The following is a 21,354-nucleotide window of genomic DNA, read 5'->3' as shown; positions in this document are numbered from 1 at the left end:
AAATATCCTGAATCTCCATCTAAATAGGAACCGGAAGCCATAAATGGGGTGCCATTTGGATAAAGCCTGGAGTCCGCATGAGTTGCCGACAATGGCAAGTCCCAATTCACCTTCCAACAGAAGATTAAATGTTATGGTTAAAGTTTTCAAAGCAGCCTAAGGCAAAGAGGTGCCCAAATCCCACTGGGAGTTGTGACCGTAAGTACTTTAGTCCTTCTGAAACCCCAGAGGAGATTGTCCCATAGAGCGACCATGAGGAAAGAGAGAAGGAACCGTAAACAAGGACGGCTACAGAGAACCAGACATGAATGCTGACCATTTATTTCTCTTCCAGGAGAAGTAAAGGCCTTTCCCTAATATCCCAGCAAAAGCTGTGACAGGCCATGTGTCAGGATACCACAGTGTGGAATAATTTATTGGTTCTAAGAAGTTCAGCCTCCACATGGCTGACATCAGAGGAATCTCATAGGATAAGGTGGATCAGATGGACATGAGTGGCCAAAGACAGGACAGTAACTGAATTTAGAGCCGGTGCATCTTACGCCTTCTGCTGCGCCTCTCAGTGTGCAACCTACACCAACTTAGACATGTTGATGGGTAACTTAACACTCCCCAGACATCACCACATCTGGAATTTGCTCACTGAGCCTGAGGGATTCCAAGAGGGCGAGTCGAAGATGGTGGCGATCACACACTGAGGAGACCACACAGTAAATGATGCCGGCTTTAAGTCCTCAGACTCCACCTCGGAACCTGGCTCTCTGAATTTTGGGCCAGCCCTTCCCCTCGCAGGGCAGCGGAGTTGGCAATTCCCAGTACAAGCACTGCCAGTAACTGGATGCAAGCGCTGTGCCTCAAGCCCACTCACGTACAAGAGAGATGGACGCAGCTAACACCATCGGGGAGGTTGGAGTGGAGCGGAACTTGGGAACATTCAGAAGCAAGCGTTGGCTCTCCACCAGTCTCCCCCAGAAAAAGGCACATTCCAAATAAGCCAGCCCCCTTTCCCAAAGTGAGAAGATAACGTTTTACTGAAGGGCTCAGGAAACCCTCTGACTTGCAGTAGCCTGGGACAGGAGAGACAGCAGAAATGCAGACAGCAGAGGGGGAGGGCTATTAGCACAGCTGGCTTTCAAGAACGCAAGGGAGTCACCTTTAACCAGACAAATGCACGTGAATACGAGTCTATTGTGCACAAATGCAGCTTTGGTTAATGATTTCCCTGGGCTGTCACGGCTTCCTGTACCAGGCTGCAATGACAGAGGGGACAGGCCCAGAGAAGACAGAGTGAACATTTCCCCCAAAAGGACCTGTCATTTCCGGTGCTGAGCACCCGCAGTTCCAACAGAGCTCGGCATGTGCCCAACACTCCTGAAAACCACGTCTGAGGTGCCTGAAGTTGGGTAGCCAAAATCAGAGGCCCCTTTGGCTGCTGGTCATTTGCCTGTCGTCCCATAGGGAGACGGTAACTAGAACCCAGGTCTCGTGACTCCCAAACCGTCTGGCATGTTTGAATCTTTAACAGCAAGCAGCAGTTTCCACTTTACCAGTGCACTATGTGCAACACTGTACACCCATTAACAAACAAAATTCTCATCCCCCCTGCCATGGGGCAGCTAAAGTGTCATCCTCTGCATATTTACACATGGGGAAATAGGCACAAGAAGGTTTGTTCTCCATCCAGGTTCTGATAAATGCACCCATTTCTATGGGAAAGTGACTTGCCTAAGGGCATGCAGTATGTCAGTATCAGAGCCAGGATTAGTACGACGGAGTTCCTGGCTCTTGGTCCGCCTGTGGGCTGGTAACCCCAGAGGAACAGGTTCTTGAGAGAGGTTTCTGGCATTTCTAGGCCAGAATGCGGAGTTTTCAGGCAGCAAAACAATTTTAAAATCAAGTTTAGATCTAAAAAGCAGCTGACGGATCCGTGTGTGTTCTTTTCCTCAAGCCTGTTTGCGGACCTCTTATCTAGACATATCTACAGCTTCAAAACAAGCCAAGCCAAGCACCTGCTTTTGGTTAGACTTTGATTAGTAGCAAAATAGAGCAAGTTGTCGAGGGTTAGTAAATGGTAGTAACGTTGGAACCTAAGCACTGTACTTACTGGTAATGCAATGGATACCATTTTGGGGGTCTGATTGGACGGGTTCCATTGGGATCTTTATAACTGAGGGAGTTGGGAACCGAGGCTGGGAAAAAAGCGGGAAGAGCCAGTGAATACATTGATTCATACAGACGTGTCCGGGGTTAGCATGCCTGAAAACATACTCATGCTGATGAAAATACAGATGCCCTTCCGCATTAAATGAATCTTTCTTATGCATATGGCAGAAGGCCAGGATCTTCAAAGGAGTCTAAAGGATTGGGTACCCAGTTCCCATTGAAAATCCTACCCTAGACATCTACGTATCTATTTGCATGGTGGAAAGATCAGCATCAGTAACACCAATTAACATTAATCAGGGTAATATGTTGCCTGCCCATAAGAATAGCTTACATTTCTAACACCATTCATGCTAAAGGACCCCACATAAACTACGGTAACACCATTTATCTGAAATGGTTTGGGGACATCAGAAACATCTGGCTATAACAAGGGGATTGGATGAGAGAGTTACATTACTTGGTAAATAATTCACAAAAGTGGACATAACTAAGATTAGAATAAGCAAGATTTCTGGGTCAGAGATATTTGGATAAATGAGATCCTCCTACACACAGAAGTCACCCTCCACTAAAATGCAGCCAGCTCTGGGGGGAGGTGGGGGGAATGTGGCAGCTCTTTAACAATGAATGCTATGCATCAGTTTAAGACAGGCAGTGAAGAGAACCATTGTATCCAATTCAAACGGCAAGTGGAGACTACATAGGTAGAATCAATGGGGAAATAAACCACATAGTTTGTAAAGCTCGGATGTGTCTACAAAATTTCATCCAGATACTTAAACACAAGGAGTTTGGTGATCAGTTTATGCCCAAAAGCATAAACCCTGATGGCCCTTGTAACTTTTACCTTAGCTAGTAATATAACTGTCACTGCTAGTTTTAGTCAAATAAATGCCTCCTCCTTTGAGTCTTACGGAGACAATTGCTTCAATACTATCCTGCAGAGGTGAGTTCCACAGGTTAATTATGCATTGAATTAACAAAGCAGGTCTTTCTATTCATTTTAAGTGCGTTGTTTTTGAATTCATTATTCTCTTGAGTCTCCCACCTGACTGAAGTCCTTCCCTTGAGGTTTCTAATCATTTTGGTTGCTAGGACTTTTGAGGATGAGGTGACCAAAACTGAACACAGCATTCAAAACATATTTGAAATCATCCTTTATCCCCAAACTGCTCACCCAGGCCCCTATTCGAGACAGCACTTAAGTCCCAGTGAAGTCAAAAGGACTTAAGCACATGCCTCAGTGCTTTCCTGAATCGGGGCCCCCAGTAGGTGCTCTCCCTCACCCTTCCCAAGCATGCTGACAGGCAGCCACAAATGGGACACTGGGTGCCCAAGTCCAGTTGAAGCCGGGTGCCTACTGCCCTTTGTGACTCTCCTTTTTACGGGGTAGTGTAGTTGGAGGGGTTCATTGGCATTCAGTACCCAAGAGTCCTTTCTGTTCCTGGCCCTTTGCTGACAGTCCAGCCATCAGATTTTTGGTTTCCCTTCTCTTCCATTTATACAACACGAAGTGGTGCTAGTCACGGTTGCATTTTTGCCTTAGAAGTTCTTTATGGGAAGTGCAGCTGTCTCAGTGATACGGTGAGAAGAAGAATCCACAGGAGGGGATCCCTTAGCTCCCAATCTCTATCCATAACTCCGCTAAGGATTTTCAAGGCTAAAGGTGGTGTTTTGTTAGTTCAGCCACGTGCTTTTATTACTCAGGTGACGCAGAAAGTAGACCAAGTTACTGTGGAACAGCAAAGGGCTCTAGACAGCCCTTGAGACATGTCACTAGTGCTAACGGATGTTATGCATGTATCCTCATTGTGGGGATAATGGATTTGCAAAGCCTGGAGGTTGTTTATTGTAACCCTGCAACAACATTGGAGAGACTTGGAACTAGGTTGCCAACTTTCTAATCGCAAAAGAACGAACACCCTTGCCCTGCCCCCTACCCCACCCCTTCTGTGAGGCCCAAGCCTTGCTCACTCCAACCCCCGTCCCTCTATCGCTCGCTCTTCCCCACCCTCACTCGCTCATTTTCACCAGGCTGAGGCAGGGCGTTGGGGTACAGGAGAGGGTGAGGGCAGGGACTCTGGGCTGAGGCCGGGGTGCAGGTTCTGGGGTGCAGGAGGGTGCTCTGGGCTGGGGGATGTGGAACAGAGGGGTCTGGAGTAAGGGAGGAGCTCTGGGCTGAGGCAGGGTGTTGGGTGTCGGAGGGGGCTACGGACTCTGGGCTGGGGGTGCATGTTCTGGAGTGGGGCCATAAATGAGGGGTTCAGGTGCGGGAGGGGGCTCTAGACTGGGGCAGAGGTGCGGAGGGTGTGGGCTGTAGGGATTCTGGGCTGGGGCAGGGGGTTGAGGTGTGGGAGGGGGTGTGAGGAACAGGATCTGGGCGGCGCTTACCTTGCAAGGCTCCCCGGAAGTGGCAACATGTCCCTCGGCTGCAGCTCCTAGGCAGAGGTGTGGCCAGGCAGGTCTGCACGGTGCCGCCACCTGCAGGTGGCGCCCCAACAGCTCTCATTGGTCGCGGTTCCCAGCCAATTGGGGCTGCAGCCAGCGCATAGGGTAGGGACGGCACGCAGAGCCCCCCTGGCCGACCCTCCGCCTAGGAGGCCAGAGGGACATGTCGCTGCTTCTGGGACCGTGCAGAGCCAGGCAGGGAGCCTGCCAACCCCACCAACCGGACTTTTAACAGTCCGGTCAGTGGTGCTGACCGGAGCCGCCAGGGTCCCTTTTTGACCAGACATTCTGGTCGAAAACCAGACACCTGGCAACCCTCCTTGGAACACAAATTGTATTCCAAGTGTGGTTCTACTCAAAGAGTGACTGTGTAAGAGATGGTACCACCTTAGCAGATCTGCTCCCTGTTTGTGTTGAGCTCTGCTCAATTTAGTACTATAAACAGGTATTTACTGATTTTGATTCCTGTTATCCCATCGGAGCCAACCCGACCCCGAGAGAGAGAGCTGGATTGTATTGCTTCTTCTGCATCATCTACAGAATTGTTTAAATTGCAATCAGTTGCATTTGGGGCTCTTCACAGAAGGTCTGCACAGGTGTCCGTGAGGGGAAAATGTGGTTTTATTCCTGGGAGATATGCAAGAGAGACCCTGCTTGACTCTCAGTTTCCAGTTGCAAGCTTTGGCAGGTTGAAAAAAACCAAAAGCCTTCTCAACTTGGAAACTGAGCACACTGAATCTTCAAATCAAAGAGACAGGACCACCACCACCTACCTCTTCTCAAACACCTTTCATGAGTAGATCTCAAAGCGCTTTTCAAAGGAGGTCTGTATTGTTCTCTCCATTTTACAGATGGGGAAACTGAGGCATGATTAACATGGACCCTCACAATACCGTTTGGACAGAACTATTTTTCAGAACAGAACTGCTGTGCAAGTGGGAGAATCCTAAGGGCCTTATCTGAGCACTGGAACCAGTGAGTGACATTAACATCCCTGAACACCTGTAACACTAATGGACTGTAAGCCCCTTGCTGTTCCTCCCAAGCATGGACACACCTCATCCTCACTCTCCTCTTCCCCTTTGTTGCCTTTCTTCTTCTTCTTCTTGTCGTCTTCCTTCTTTTTCTCCCTCTCGGGGATGATGTTATCAATCCAGGCCAGGTCGTGTTGGGAAAAGATGAAATCCAGCATTTTCCTCACTAAGATTAAGGCTAAAATCTAAGGGGGGAAAGGGAGAGAGATTTAAACCACCACTGCCAACATGGACAGAACAGATCCAGATTCATGTCTAGAGTCCATTGAAGAAAACAGGACAGACTCTGACTTGCGCTATAGCGACAAAACACAGTAGGGAAGGGGCAGCTGCGGGGCCGACCAGTGCACAACAGAGAAGGGGGCCTGGAGCTTCTGGCTGCGGGCACCAAGACAAGTGGCTGTCCCCTCAGGACACGCTATGAAACCTTGGCAGCCCCAGAGAAAACCGTGGCTGGTTACATGAAACACTCCCCATGAGGGAAACTTTATGGAATGTAATCTATCTGCATCAGAAGTACTGAATGACTGGAACCAAGGGATTCAAGGTATGTCAAGCCCCAGGCTGATACCTCCTTTCATCTTGGGAGAAGGCACCTGCTAATACCGGTCACTTTGTGGAGTGCTGACGGCATCCCAGGAAGATGAGCTAGTCTCTTTAGTCCCAACTCAAGGATATGGTGAAAGGCTGAGCTTTAGGGGGAAGCTGGGAAGACCTGCTGAGAGAAGGCTTTTGACACTCAGAAAAACAGACCTGCTGCCTTAAGGCTTTGGTCTCTATTTAAAAATAAAGACAAAGCCCAGGAAGATCAGTGGTTGTATCCCTATTGGGGATGGAGCGGAGGGGACCGCATGGGGACCCCAGCTGCTCACCCCCTCCCCACACCAGCTGTCCCGAGGAACCCCCGAGTTTGTGTAGCAGCCCTACCATCACAGGGAAGATGATAGCCGCCACAGTGGACTTCAGGATCCAGAGGATGGCTAGGCAGACGATCTGCACCAGGGTGAAGAGGTGGATCCGGCGCAGCGGCACGTGGCGAAGGAAGGCATAGTCAGGCTGGTGCTTGGCTGGCATCAGGAAGAGCTTGCAGCGGTCCCAGAACTGCCAGGGAAAAGGCGTGCGTTATTCGCCATCCTCGAGGAAAGGCTGAGCTGGGCTTGGTTCTGAAACGAGCAACTGTCAAGAGCTGGCTGGAGAGAAGAGTGCTGCATGGACACCTGCCAAAGGTTTTGGCTCAGAATGGTCCTTACTTGGCCCCAAATTAGGCCAACTTCCCATTAAGCCCAATGGGAGATTTGCCTGAATGAGGACTTCAGCTCTAGCCCAATGGGCTGCTACACAGATTTCAAGGCTATAAAGGACCATTGTGATCAGCTAGTCTGAATTCCTGCATTACACAGGCCAGAGAGCTCCCCCTGAATAATGCCTTCTGAACTAGATCAGCTCTTTGTATCTTTTACACAATACGCTCTCAACTGGAGAGGGTCATTGCAATCCAGTTTGTGGTTGCACATGTTAAGACTGGGTAATTAGATCTCATGCTTCAGGGCATATACTGATTGTCACTAGAGGTCAGGAAGGAAATCCAGCCCCTGTCTACCTCCCTGCCAAATGTATCACCGCATGCCTGGCCAAGTGAATTATTGGATAGGAGTTGGGGGGTTACCTTCCTCTGAAGTCTCTGGTATTGATCACAGCTAGAGACAGGAGTGGGATCTGCTCTGGAAATCCCATGTTCTAATTATATAAAGCATTAGCCAGGAAAATGATCTTTCCTTGTTTGTGCAGTGTTAATACTCAACCGTGGTTTCCACAAACAAACTCTTCAGTTCGTATTTATGCTCTCGGGAGCTAAAGCTACAGCATCTGCCTTAAAATAGTTTCTGTAGTTCAGACCATATTAACCTGGAGCCTAATTTTATCTTAAATATAGCTTTAACCTCCATTTCAAAAACAAAACAAACAAACAAACCAAAGTGATTAAGACTCAATGGGCCAAATTCCTTTCCGATAACACCATTACAGTCAGTGACATTACACCAGGGATAAACTCTGTCCCACTATGTTTAAACTGAAATTATCCTTTGGGTTAACATGAATTGGATGTCAAAAAATTCTGATCATTTAAGGAATTGCTGTGTATCCTCCTGTCCAACTGACCCAACCCCACTTCTATCCATCCACCCTTCATCACTGTAGTATCTGAGCACCACAAGAGCTGGGACGTCTGCATTCAGACACCACCCTCCAGAGCTCAGAGTGAAGCAAGAGGGCGTGATTCCCACGGAGGGTTTTGCTGCATCCCTGGGTCCACAGCCAGCTAAATCCAGCAGCGCTCACAGAATGTTCTTAGAATGGCCAACTCTTGGTCCTGAGCCAAAGGCTCTTTTCAAGCTCAACGTTTTAGTAATTTCAAATATGGCCTGATTAAATTTCAGCCTCTCCTTTCCAGGAACAGCCCTTAATCAGTCAGGCAATAAACCATGTGTCTGGATGAGTCAATCTTCCTGCACTTTGTAGGACCTTCACTCGGTCTCCAGGTTCTGTGTCAGTTTCCCAATGCAAGGCAAGTCTGCAGCTGATGGGGAGGGATGGATTATGCGCCAGAAGGGAAGAGGGATTTGAGAAAGCTTTTCCACCATAAACAGAATGATGTTCATAGCATCAACCACTGCCCTCTCCCTCTCCCCAAAGCAGAGCTTTCTATAACTGAGGAAGGGCAAAGAGCCACAGACTCCCTGAAATTCTCTTATAGCCAATCTTCCTTATGTGGAAAATGCTCAGATACTATGCTGATGGGCCAAACCCTAAAACGGACAGAGGTCCCAAGAAGTGTATCTCATTTACTCTCAGTGCTCCGAGCCTCCCCTTGACTACAGATCTCTCTAGCAATTGGAAGGACCCAATTCCACCCTTAACCATACAGGAGGTTGCCCGTGGGTCCATTCAGTTTCCTCTGCAGCTAATAGCATTGGTATAAGCAATAGACGAGTCAGTTTTTATCAAAGTGGTGTAAACAGATGAGGAGCATAAAGATGGGGACTGGGAATATGGTAGCAGCACATGAAGGGAACAAGCTCAGTAACACAGATTAAATTCTTACCTGAATGCCATTCAGAGAGGCAACTCCCATGTAGAGAAAGACACCATACAACACCGGCATCGGAATATACTGTGGGCAGAGGAAAAACAAGCACACGGTGCTTAGATGTCTCCTGTGAACCACTGCAGAAAGAACATTTCTAGCAGTGTTTGTCCAGAACGACATCCGGGGGAAATCCTGGCTGAAAAACAACCCTGGTCCACAATCAAGCAGATAGATGCTGTAGTGACAGGGTACTACAAATACCATATAGAGAAGAGGCAAAACGAATGCCTACGGTTGCTTCTGGGGAGATGCAGCCACATGCTCTCCCTTTCTAAAGTCTCAATTGAGCCCTACATTTGGAGGTTTTTTCCCCTTTTCAAACGTTTCTACTGTGATTGACTTGAAGTGGACCACATCTGAGCTGAGCAAACAGGATACTGCTCTGACGTTTTGGGGAGGTCAAGCCACACCTGTAAGGGGCCATGTCACCACCTGCCCTGTTACTCCGGGTGCCGTAAAATGCTATCCTGGTGTAGCTCAGAGCCCTGACACAGCCAGCCAGCACGCAAGTTACCTCCTGGCTCCCACCGCCCAGTTCCTTTTTGCTGGGTGACCCCAACACCTTCCCAGTCCTGAATTCCCCCTAAACCATCTGCCAATGTGACACTCTGCTGAGGTTCCCAGAACTGAGTTACTGGGTACAGATCTACACTATGATAAAAGACCCACGGCACAGCTGAGGCTGGCCCAGATCAGCAGAGCTTGGGCTATGGGGCTTTAAAAGGGACTATAAACTTGCAGCGCAGATGTTCGGGTTCAGGCTGGACCCTGGGCTCTGGGACCGTCCCTTCCCTCCCGTGCTCCTGATGGGGAGCAGGTTGGTGGGTGGGGGCACCTATTTTTCCGGGGCCCACCAATTGGCCTGGGGCCCCTGGGCATGGGTCCCGTTGGCCCAGGGGCTAATCTGCCGCTGCATTAGTGAGCTACCAAGGGCCACAATGTTTTACTACTTTTCGGATCACTGTTTGCTGTTTGTACAGGACCTAGAAAATCTGATGGTAACTGTCTGAAAATAATTGCTAACACTCATTTATAAACCCTGTAATAGTCAAAGCCATCCTGAATTTATCTGGTACTCATATATCAAGAAGAGACTATTACTGTTATGGTCAACTGATTAGTGTTCCTTCTATGAGACAGAAAGAACTGCACAACTGTGTGTCATAGGCCCTATATCACTAAAGAAGATTCTCCTTTAGCTCAAGTGGCAAGGAGAAGAAGGATCTGTGTTCTCTTCACATGAAGTTCTGAGTGACCATGGCACATAGCATAGCGAGCCCAATTTGTTCCAGTAGTTACCTGTCAACGGGGTGTTAGGTGGACTTCATGCCAGTCTAAAAGAGAACTCAATAACTTCACAAGAAAGGAGAGCATGTCCTACCCTTTCAAGAAATGGAGTCAAAATGGAATGGGAGCCAGGCTACGATCTAGTGCATGGGATAATATACTGTGGGATTCCGAGACCCTTCTCTGGCACAGTTATCCAGAAGGCAAAAGAAGAAGAGCTTTCCACCGTAATCCAACAATACCTCACTGGGCCATTGGTTCAGCACAGACCTGTATTCTGCTTGGTGTCTTATAGTTATCTGAATGCTGACTGGACCCCTGGGCCTTCATCAGCAAACTGTGCAGTGAAGAATGTTGTGTGAAGTAGAAAGAGGAAATTTTACCTTCAGAATTGGAGCCAGGAAGACCGATATCCCAGTCAGGACAAAGACAATGATTCCGGTGACTCTCTGCTCCCTGGCAAAGAGCAAAGACAGGCAGAGTGAAATGCGGCATCGGGGTGGGACAACTTCTTGTGTTTGCCTTATGTTCCTAGGGTGAAATGAACAGCTGGGACATTGAGAACCAATGGGCGTGTGTGGGTCTGCTGGCCTGTCTCCCCAGCCCAGGAAAGACCAACAGCAGAACGTGGTTTATTCATTCAAACACAAAACTCACAACCCAAGCAGGCCGCAGAACCCAGGGGCCTTTCCCCATGCATCTCTTCTCCCTAACTCCAGTGCCTGCCACAAGCACTAACCTCCACCTCTAGCTCTCCCGCCTCCCAACTGAGCTCTCTTAGCTCTTCTTAGAAAACACCTGACCCCTTCCAGCTGGATCTGATAATTGAAGCTGGCCACAGGCCCGCTGACCTTTAAAGATGACCCTGTTATATTGCCAGATATCTACAGAGAGGAATCTAGACAGATGGACATATATGGGGATAGACAGCCAGCCAGCCTGCCTCTAGGTAGGTTTTCATTACAACATTCCTCTCTTCTGCTCTCTGCTCCTGTTGCAGTCTCCCTAGTGTGATCTTTAACTCCCTCCTACTCTGGTCTGTTTGTCAACCTAGTTCTTTACTGAATTTCTCTCCCCCTCTCATATTCTTTTCTTTGTGAGAAATAAACCCCAGTAACCTTTGAGGTCTGAGTCAAACTTTAAAACCCGCAGAGTTTGAGAGGATTCAGCATTAGGCAAAACAAATCCAGAGATTGCCTCGATCCCACCGGCACGAGACCACGTCCTGCAAACCCCCCAGTTTGCAACATTTTAGAGGGCCTTAAAAGCACTTCCGTGGCACTCCCAATCCCCAAGTCATCACATCACCAGGCAGGAGTTTAGCTCAAAGAGCGAAAGCCCTGATGTCCCACTGACTTTCGATGAGATTTCGCCTCCTTTTGAAGAAGGGGCTTGCGTCCTTTGGTAAATCTGACAAAATTCAGCCAACCCTGGGCCTCTCCTGATTTTGCTGCTAGAGCTGCAGGGCTCCACATCTGTGACAGTGTCTTTGGCTCACACTGCACTTAACCCCTTGTGCACTCTGGCACACAGTATATCCCGGGTCTTTCCCTCTGCCACGCTCCATCGTGACACATCTACTCTCAGCCAGACAGGAGCTGTTGGGGTATTGCTGCCAGACCTGAAGCTACAGGGAGAGACCAGATGCTTGGGGACCCCACCAGGGATAGGCTGAAATACTAGTGTGAGAGTTTCCTGCTCATGGTCCATGTGGTCCAGGGCAGGAGCTGGATGTCATGGAGAGCGCTTGGGAATTAGGGGGTTTCCATTTTAATTTGGCTGAACTTCTTATCATCCTTCCTTAGGATCTCCCCCCGGACGCTATCCCCCATCTTCCTCCACACACACTGCCAACACAGCCCAGCCTCTGGACCCGATTCTCCACACGCCTTACACCTCAATTTACCCCGGTGCAAAGTGAGCAAGAAGTGGGTTCCATACACACGAGCACCAGCACAGAGAGCTCTGGTCTGGGGGTGTTTTACAGCCGCTGTGCATGGGAGTCAGTAGCTACAAAAGGCACAAAGGGCAGGGGAGAATCTGGTCTGTTACTTAGGTCTGCTCCTTCTGCAAAGAGATTTGGGACAGGTGGGGAGGAAAAGGGTTTGCATGCAGCACCCTGCCCATTGCACCCAGAGGCCCTTAATGGAATCGCTTTGCAGGCGCCCAAAATTTACTGCCCTGCAATGAGGTGGTGCAAAATACAGCTCTTCTGGGGAATAGCCCATAACAACTACTTGAGATGCTGGAAACGTGGCTCCCATTTCTGTAGCTAGAAGCATGCTGGGATTACAACCTACCCGACCTGCATGCTGCTTCGTGGCGCCCTCGGCCTCCGCTCTCCAAACCAAGGTAGCTGCACGCTAGACTTGGATGTGAACGGATAGTGGCATGGCCTTGTGAGAGCCCTCACCTCACTCCCAGGAACTGGGGCTGCTCCCCTGGCGCGCTGGTCTCCGTCTCCATCTTTAAGCTGTCGATGTGGGCTATGGAAATGACCGTGGCCGCCACATACCAAGGCAGCCCCATGAACGAGCACACGGCCATCAGGACCCCCACCCAGAACAAGTCCAGGTGATAGCCTGCCGCTTTCTGCAACAGAGCAGGTTTCTGGTTAGGCAACGGGGGCCTGACCCCATCCTCTCTGCTCCAGAGTGTGAAATGTTTAACACTGCTCCCAAGGGGGATTTTCAAGAGGAGAGCAAGGGAACTCGGCACCCATCTCCCATTGAGTTTCAGTGGAAGTTGGAGACCAAACTCCCTTCAGTGCCTTTGAACATCCCTGTCTAAAGAACTACAGAGACTGAGCTTTTCTCCCTTGACATTTCAGAAGTGCTCTAATGTCACCAAAAAACCCCAATGAAATGTAAGGGTTTTGCACCTGAAAATAGAACCAGTTTGAGGAGAAAACAGGAATTATGATTTATTTCTATTCCTGCAGCTCCTAGGAACCCCAGTCATGGACCCCGCTGTGCCAGGCACTATACAAACAGAACAATAAGATAGCGCCTTCCCCAAAGAGCTGATTCTCTAACTACCAGACTGGATCAAACCAGCAGTCCACATTGCCCAGCATCCTGTCTCTGACAGTGGGGCAGTATCCGCTGCTTCAGAGGAAGGTGTAAGACAGTTCTGCGTGGACAATTATGGAATCATTTGCAGTTGCGTCCCTGACCTTCTGTTAGAGTTTGGTTTATATCCCTCCCATACCTTATTATCTTGATAATTAAAGAGCTCGTTTTTTGCAGCTAATCCCTGGCATTAAGATCCAAGAGGTAAACAAAACAGCCATAATTTTAGTGGCCATATGGTGGGTGCTACGCTGGAATTCTGTTGTAGTAGGACCTTGATAGTTCACCCTTTCATAATCTGCACAAAGCAGAACTCAGACCCCAAATCCCAATCGTCTGTCTAGATTGCTCCAAGATTTAGAGAACACACTTTAGAAGGCACCAGGACACACCACACTTAAAGAGCAGCACAGCATTCATGAACCTCTTGAATCCCACCTAGACCCTATTTTGACTAGCATAGTCCTGTCCAGGGGCGAAGCTCACCTCAAATGAACAAACGGAGAGGTAAACATTGATTCCAATGTCCATAGAGCACCAAATTCTATCCTTACATGTGCCCAGTTACTTCTGTTGAAGCACATGTGTAATCAAGGGTAGAAGATGGCCCCGTTTCTGTCTGTTCTATGGTTTGTTGAATAGGTTTACACCAGTTCCAGATACTATTAAAAGCCATACCCTCAGTTTGTGCTCCTTCCTATTGACTATGACGGCTGTGATTTGCTGGTCCATGAAGATCAAGATGGTAACCAGCAGAGCTGGAAGGGCGCTGGCCAAGTAGATCCACCATGGATTCTTACCGAACGGGAACACAAACCATCCTCGATCTAAGCGAGTGGGCTAAAAACATAGAGCAAGGCAAGGGTTATTGCATGCTGCATTCTGATTCTGGGTCATAAAAATTACATTTCAAGAAAATGCCATTGCATTTGGGCAAATTTGTATGAAATCTTGGAAGAATACAAAAACCGGAGTCTGTTGTGAGCGTAATCTCGTTCCAGGACAATCGGAACCTAATCCGCATTGGGAACTGACCACCACCCTCCTGAACCACTGGATAACCATTCTAACCCACAATCACAGCGTGGTGAACTGGCTAGCAGGTATGCACATCACTTCCCCCTACTGGATGGAATTAGAATTGCTCAAATGTGGGTCATAGCCACAGGCACTGTGCCACTAACATTCAAGGGATCCTCCTTTAGCTCAAGTGCTAGGGGCCTGGGCTTTGGCAGCCAGAAGTGCTGCAGGCATTCTGTCCCCATTTCAGCATGGTTTTCTGAACAACCCTGGTGCAGAGCATAGTCACAAGCATTGTCTCATTGCTTCTCGTGCTCCCCTATCTGTCTACTGCATGGCCCAGTCTACACGACAAAGTTTTAGCAGCATAGCTATGTTGGTTAGGTGTGTGAGCTCTAGTCTGTGTAGCATTGACTAGCCCCGACAGGCCACGTCTACACTAGGAGCACTTTCCTGGTGTAAGAATACTGGTATGCCATATGGGCAAAGCACTCCTGGGACAGACACTGCTTAGGTCAGCAAAGCTGTGCTCTGGACTGGCATTGTTAGACCACCTCACACGAGTGAAACAAGCTAGAGTGGTAAAAGTGCGTGTCTACACTAGTGGCTTTTGCCGGCACTACCCTGTCGGTCCGGAATCACACCTCTTCACATCCCTGCCCGACAGAAGTCTGTAGTGTAGACATAGCTTTATACTTAGGCTTGGTCTACACTTAAAAGTGAGGTCACCATAGCTACATCCATCAGGGGTGTATAACACCACCCATTTTTTCATGTTCTGTGTGTATATAAATCTCCTCACTGTATTTTCCACTGAATGCATCCGATGAAGTGAGCTGTAGCTCACGAAAGCTTATGCTCAAATAAATTGGTTAGTCTCTAAGGTGCCACAAGTCCTCCTTTTCTTTAAGGGGTTAGAGAGGCATAGCTTCGGCGACCTAGCTGTACCCCGATAGTCTCCATAGCGTAGACATACCCTTCGAGCGTAAGCTCTTTGGGGCAGGGACAGTGCCTTTGTTCTGTGTTTGTACGACACCTAGCAAGATGGTGCCCTGAACAGGACAGTACCTTCCACTCTACTCCCCCACCACCCCGGGCGCTATGCTCATAAAATAATTAACAGCAATAATAACTAACTGTGACATCCTAACACAGCCGCAGATTTGTAACAATATGCATCTTGTCAGAGAGAGCTGAATACTTCGAAAGGGACGCTAGTGATTTTACCTTAAAATCGGTAGGCACTTGCAGTTTAGGAGTATTCAGTCCAAACAATACATCGAGACCAACGAACATTAGTATGGACATGAAGATAGAGAAGTCACTAATAAGTTTGCGTAGCTACAGAGAGAGAGAGAGCACAAATCAAACACAAAGAAAAGGCAGAAAAGTGGCAGAGTTCGAGCATTAATCAGAGAATGAAAATAATTCGTGTGAGACGCAGTGTTAGCTGATTCATTTCAACAGAGAAATGGAATGGGTATCTACTGAGATCAGTATCAGCTTGCATCAGCTGGAGTTGGAGTCATTTCCGAGTGAATGATTAATATCTACCTAAGGTACTCATATGGACACTGTTACCTTGTGAGCACCTTCCATTCTTTAATGGGGATGCTATTATCCCCATAATACAGAGGGGAAACTGAGGCACAGAGAGGCTAAGTGACTTGCCCAAGGTCACATAAAAAGTCTGTGGCAGAGCAGGGAATTGACCACAGGTCTAATCCCATCCTGGCTCCTTAACCACTGACCCATCCTTCCCATCCCCTGCTCTAATCAATGTATATTGTGTGCCAGGGGATAAACTTCCTTCTATGTGATGTTTGCACATATATCACTGAGGCTGGATGTTCAATGTCCATAAATTTGATGGCTGGGGGAGACGGGGTGCTCAAGAAATATTTTTGCCAATAATTTCGCTACTGAAAAATCGGATCAGCCAATAAAGTGTTTTGGAAACTGAATCCCTTTCATCCCATTCCTAATGTAGCTGTTGGAAGGACAGTCTCAAGGGTTAGCTGGAAAGGAATTGGAAAGGACAGAAATCAGGAGAGGAAAGGACTTCAAAACTGCTACATTCAAACCTTAATTATACTGGGAACATGCAGCTTTGGAGTGTCCAGGCCAAACCAGGCATCTATTCCACAGAACAGCAGAATGGAGAAGACAATGGAAAAATCAGCAATGAAGGCCCTGACCTGGAGGCAGATGGGGTTGGGAGGGAAAGGCTGGTTAAACAGGGTGATTTACAGATCTCCAAGCATGCAGTACACCACAGGGACATTAAGAGACACACATGCCTGATCTCCTTCTCATACAGGTGTAACTCTGTTGATGTCAAAGGAGTTACTTTTGATTTGCACTGGTGTAAGTCAGAGCATCCACATCAGCATTACCAGTTTTCGTGATTTTATTGCTCGTCTCACAATACATGCTGGTTTTATTAAATCCCAAGCTCCTGGAGTCATGTGAATATGTGAAACTCTCAGCTTTCATTTAAATGTTCCTAGTCCTTCTGGTTGTGGAGAAAAGCTTGGAAATGTGACCAAGCGCAGCTTAAAAGCTCACAAATCAGAAGGCAAATTAAAACAAAAAACAGTTAAAAAAGAAGCTTATGTTTTCAGGTTGGCAATATTGGCATATTGCTTTATTAAAACATTAAATCCTCAACTGAAATCTGGAAGAGGGTTTTTAAATGGCAGCAACTTGTAGTTTTCCAGCAAGTTAATGCAAAGTTTCAAGAACGTTCACTTGTCAGATGTAGAAAAAATAAACTCAGAAACATGGCTCTATTCCTCGTAATTCTGCAATTGGCAGAAATATCAGCTCGTGGTGGCTCGGATTCTGCTACTTGTAAATGAATTGTATGCATAGAAAAAGTTCAAGAATCTTTTAGAGAGACGCAGACTTCACAGAAATGGGAAGTGAAAAGCATATGGGCATCTTAAATTTATCCTGAATTTTAAATGTTAAAAACTTGCCATTATGAAAGCTATGACTAATAAAAATGTTCCCACAACTCAAAAAAGGCATCCTAATGAAAGCAGTATGCAGTGTTTGCAGCCCAATATTGCTGCATCCAAAAGTGAAATGGACCATAAATAAAAGCAAAACTGGCTTCACAGATTTTCATTGTCCAAAGTAGGTGAAATGCAAAACCCAACAAAGAACATCCATAGCAAGCAGCATACTGGATTTTTACATTCTTTCATTTTTAATAATCTAAAGGACACCTGCTGGATAGGTTAAGCTCAGAATTTTGTTGCTGTAAAATAAAGTGTGTGGAAGGGAAGGATAAAAGCTAATATGAAAATGTTTGCATGGATTTCTATAAAATAAAATTAATCTTCTGTACTTTATTGCACGTTTCCTTTGAACAGGTGTCTAATTACAAATCATGGGGCAAGCTAAAGAGATGTTCATAATAAAAAAAACAAAAACAAAACCAACCCCAAACACCCAAACTAGAAATCTTGCATGCTTCTACCTCTTCTTTTTCATATTCTCCCCTCCCCTCTCTGACCTGCACATTTCTTCAATAAGACCCTGATCCTGCAATTAGATCTGACCGAGTCGGCCTTTGTGCCTGTAGAGAAGCCCTCTGACTTTGATGGGACAACACCCAGGCATAAGAATCTGTCCATGCAGATCCAAATGCAGGACTGGAAGCCATGATCCGTATTTCAAGTTCCCCGTGTCTCTCCGAAAGGGACCAGCTTACAGGTTTTGGTGGAAACTGAACTACAGATGGGTTTCATGGGCTTTGTATTTTTTCTTACCTTTGTAGGAAAGTAGCGACTGAACTTAAATTTCTTCAGCGTTACAGTCATGGAATAAGTCCCAAAGAAGAGGATGAAGGACATGAGGGCTAAGTCAGGAACAAATTTACAGGATTTCCCTACTAGGCTTCCGCCATACTTTAGACATTCCTTCTTACTCAGCTGGGTCCAGTCCAGAGCTGTTACGTTAATAGCATTGTACTTGGAATCGAAATGTTGAAGAGAATAAACCAAAATACTTATTAATACATTGAGCAATTCTCGTATGCAGGCAAATGCAATTAGTCACATGGCACTGCTTAGGAGCGCCACTACAATTCTGGGGAAAGTTAAAGTGCTCTGTAAAATATACAGAGCAACGCATCACAGAGCAGCGGAGGGCAACAAAAATGATTAGGGGACTGGAACACATCAGTTATGAGGAGAGGCTGAGGGAACTGGGGATGTTTAGTCTACGGAAGAGAAGAATGAGGGGGGATTTGATAGCTGCTTTCAACCGCCTGAGAGGGGGTTCCAAAGAGGATGGATCTAGACTGTTCTCAGTGGTAGCAGATGACAGGACAAGGAGTAATGGTCTCAAGTTGCAGTGGGGGAGATTTAGGTTGGATATTAGGAAAAACTTTTTCACTAGGAGGGTGGTGAAACACTGGAATGCGTTACCTAAGGAGGTGGTGGAATCTCCTTCCTTAGAAGTTTTTAAGGTCAGGCTTGACAAAGCCCTGGCTGGGATGATTTAATTGGGGATCGGTCCTGCTTTGAGCAGGGGGTTGGACTAGATGACCTCCTGAGGTCCCTTCCAACCCTGATATTCTATGATTCTATAATCACAGTCACCCGTAAGAACTTGGCTCAGAATTCATAGTATTCAATGTATTTCCTACAGTAAGTATAAGGATAACTGTAAATAGAAGTAACAATATCCCTTTATCCAATGGCAAAATTGGCAAGTTGTTAAGGGTGACCACTTTCATGACATTAAACTTCAGTGGAATTAAACCAGATAAGAACCATGTCTCTTAATAATGAGGCATTCAGTGCTTGTCTGGTGCCCAGATATGAAAATATTTTCAAAAAGTGCCGAGTGATTTTTGGATTCCCCAACTTGAGACCGCTAAAAAGGCCCTGATATTTGGAAAGTGCTCAGCTCCCGCCTGTGAATGTCAGACTTCTTTAAGGTGTCTCAAGTTGGGCACCCACAAGCTGGGGCACCCAGGATTACTCACAACTTCTGAAAGTCATGACCATTGTTTGTATCTTGGCTAGTGTAAAATACACACCAATATAAAAGTAACTATCTGTTCCATGGTCTTGGATTCTCTACTTATTCTAACTTGTGAGTGTAGACAAGCCCTAAACTGGTGCAACTTTTCTAAGGGCTTGTCTACGCTTGAAAGTTAACTAGGACTAAGGTAGGGTGTGAATTTAAAGTCTAATAGCTACTCCTGAATAACCCGTGTGTAGACAAACCCTTGCTCTGGTGCATGTCCCAGGTGGTTGGGAGCTCCTTAAGCCGCAGCACACAGTTTCACTGGTTTAACTGAAAGTGTGATTTTAAATTGAGTTAAACCGCTGTGGAGGGTCTTTTTTCAGTTTAAACCAGGTTCTTCAATTTCAATTAAGTCAGCTAGGAACAGCTTTAAATTCAATTGAAATAAACTGCTCTTAAATGGAAATAAGCGTGTCCACACAGAGGTTTGAGCTGGCTTAAATAAGCCAGTGGAAGTAGGCGCATAGAGAGGCCTCACATTCAATGGTGAGGTACATGCTTTATAAGTGCTTGACTGATTATGCCTGCACTGCACACACAGGGGAGATTAAACTAACCCAGCGTGCACTGCTATGGATTATTTGCCTGCAGTCTGTTCTTTGGTGGTTTATAATGTCCTGGTTGGGCACGTGAAGGGGATGTCGCCAGGTCATTGCAACTGGAAGGAAGAGACACACAGTTCCCATTCCGCTCCTTCCCCAAAGCCGAACGTTAATTCCATGCCGTGATTTAATTCATTTGGTTGGCAAGTCATATACCTAAAAAGTTGATTTCTAAAGAGATCGCTGTAGGCTTTGATAGCATCCCTGGAAGAAGACTGAGTGACTGATTTAACTGGTGGATCCCCATGTGTCCCACTTCCTTTCTTTCTGGGCTAAGAAAGGATCCAGAGGGCTTGGCTACCCCCTACTTGAATATACATAAAACAAAACTACTTACCACAGAAATGTTAGTGTTGTTTGGTGCCAGCGGAGCTGAAGCATTGAACAATGTTGTATTCACTGCAGAAAAGGGGTTTGTTATTAAGGTTTTATATATATGAAAACAAATAGTCAAGTTCAACCCAGCATGGAAATCCTGTTTAAGCCTAGCGGACCCTGCTGGCTCGAACCAGTAACCGCCCTTCCATTCCCAGGAGAGAGCAAAAAATTCTGCGTTCAGTTCCCAGCAAGGGTTACCTAGCGGCGCACACAGCTATGGGCCATTTAGACAGTTCTGTCTACACGGAAGGGAAAGAATGTAATGAAATCCAGGATAAGCACATCATTACAGACCTGTTGGGAAGGGAGGGGGATGGGATCCAGGAGTGAAACCCAGCACGAAGGGCAGAACACAGATTTTGGGAGCTAGAGTGTAAACCCTGGTTCTAACTCCAGCAGCGACTTCTCCCTGATTAATACGGTGTGTGGCCTTCCATTTAGACCAGAAAATAACCCCCGAGGGCTGCATTAGCAACTTGCCAGGAGCCTGAGAGATGCACTTAATTGTAAGAACATTGATTGTACCTTCCTTCAGTTATCCGAGGAGGGGCAGCCCATGGAGACTACAGGTCCCATGGTGCAACACTTCATCTTAGGTCACGTGACCTCCAACTCAGCTCCCAGGCATCTTGGGATTTGTGGTGTCAATGGGCTTCCCCTCCACTTTAAATGACCACATTTGATCCATGGACCACATTCGGCTGCTACCTAGGCCACGGTCAGAAGCACTGCCTCTCAGCCTAAAGAAAAGAGTGGCCATATAAATACACAGAACCCATTTTGGTTTTTTGGATAGCTTCCAGGGATATATACCAATGGGAGCCCCCCCCGAATCAAATCAAGCCATGCCCCCTGCCACCCTCTTCCAGCTCGCTGAATGTCCCCTCAGTTGTTCATTGTGTTCTCTGTCATTATAACATATACTGTTGTGCTTACCACCAATTCAGAGAATGCATGACGCAGATGTGGTTCCTTCTTCAAAGCCTTCGCTTTTCTGTATGTGGTATGGGGCAGGGGATCATAGTTTGAAAGGTAAGATGTCCATCTGAAAGAATTGCCATTCCTGGGGGAGGGGGCACTGGAGAGAACCCAATGTCTCTTTCTCCTGGAGCAGGTCTTACCCTCATTCTTAGAGGGTCACTCCTTCTGTAAGA

At 47.0% G+C, this 21,354-nt stretch overlaps 1 protein-coding gene across 1 annotated transcript in view; it reads right to left on the bottom strand.

Annotated features, from left to right (window-relative positions):
- SLC4A5 (solute carrier family 4 member 5) overlaps positions 1-21,354 on the bottom strand; it is a 106,852-nt gene that overhangs the window by 8,941 nt on the left and 76,557 nt on the right. The window contains exons 15-24 of the mRNA XM_077805628.1: positions 20,160-20,221; positions 17,954-18,154; positions 16,259-16,372; positions 15,402-15,515; positions 13,833-13,994; positions 12,497-12,675; positions 10,467-10,539; positions 8,752-8,820; positions 6,576-6,749; positions 5,672-5,833 (exon numbers count right to left, since the gene is read on the bottom strand). Coding sequence (XP_077661754.1) covers positions 5,672-5,833; positions 6,576-6,749; positions 8,752-8,820; positions 10,467-10,539; positions 12,497-12,675; positions 13,833-13,994; positions 15,402-15,515; positions 16,259-16,372; positions 17,954-18,154; positions 20,160-20,221 — 1,310 coding nt within the window. The remainder of the gene's footprint in view (positions 1-5,671; positions 5,834-6,575; positions 6,750-8,751; positions 8,821-10,466; positions 10,540-12,496; positions 12,676-13,832; positions 13,995-15,401; positions 15,516-16,258; positions 16,373-17,953; positions 18,155-20,159; positions 20,222-21,354) is intronic.

This window comes from Eretmochelys imbricata, chromosome 26 (genome assembly GCF_965152235.1).
Source record: "Eretmochelys imbricata isolate rEreImb1 chromosome 26, rEreImb1.hap1, whole genome shotgun sequence".
Lineage (NCBI taxonomy): Eukaryota > Metazoa > Chordata > Testudines > Cheloniidae > Eretmochelys > Eretmochelys imbricata.
Note: the sequence above shows the minus strand (reverse complement) of the source record. Positions and strands in the feature narration are given on the sequence as shown.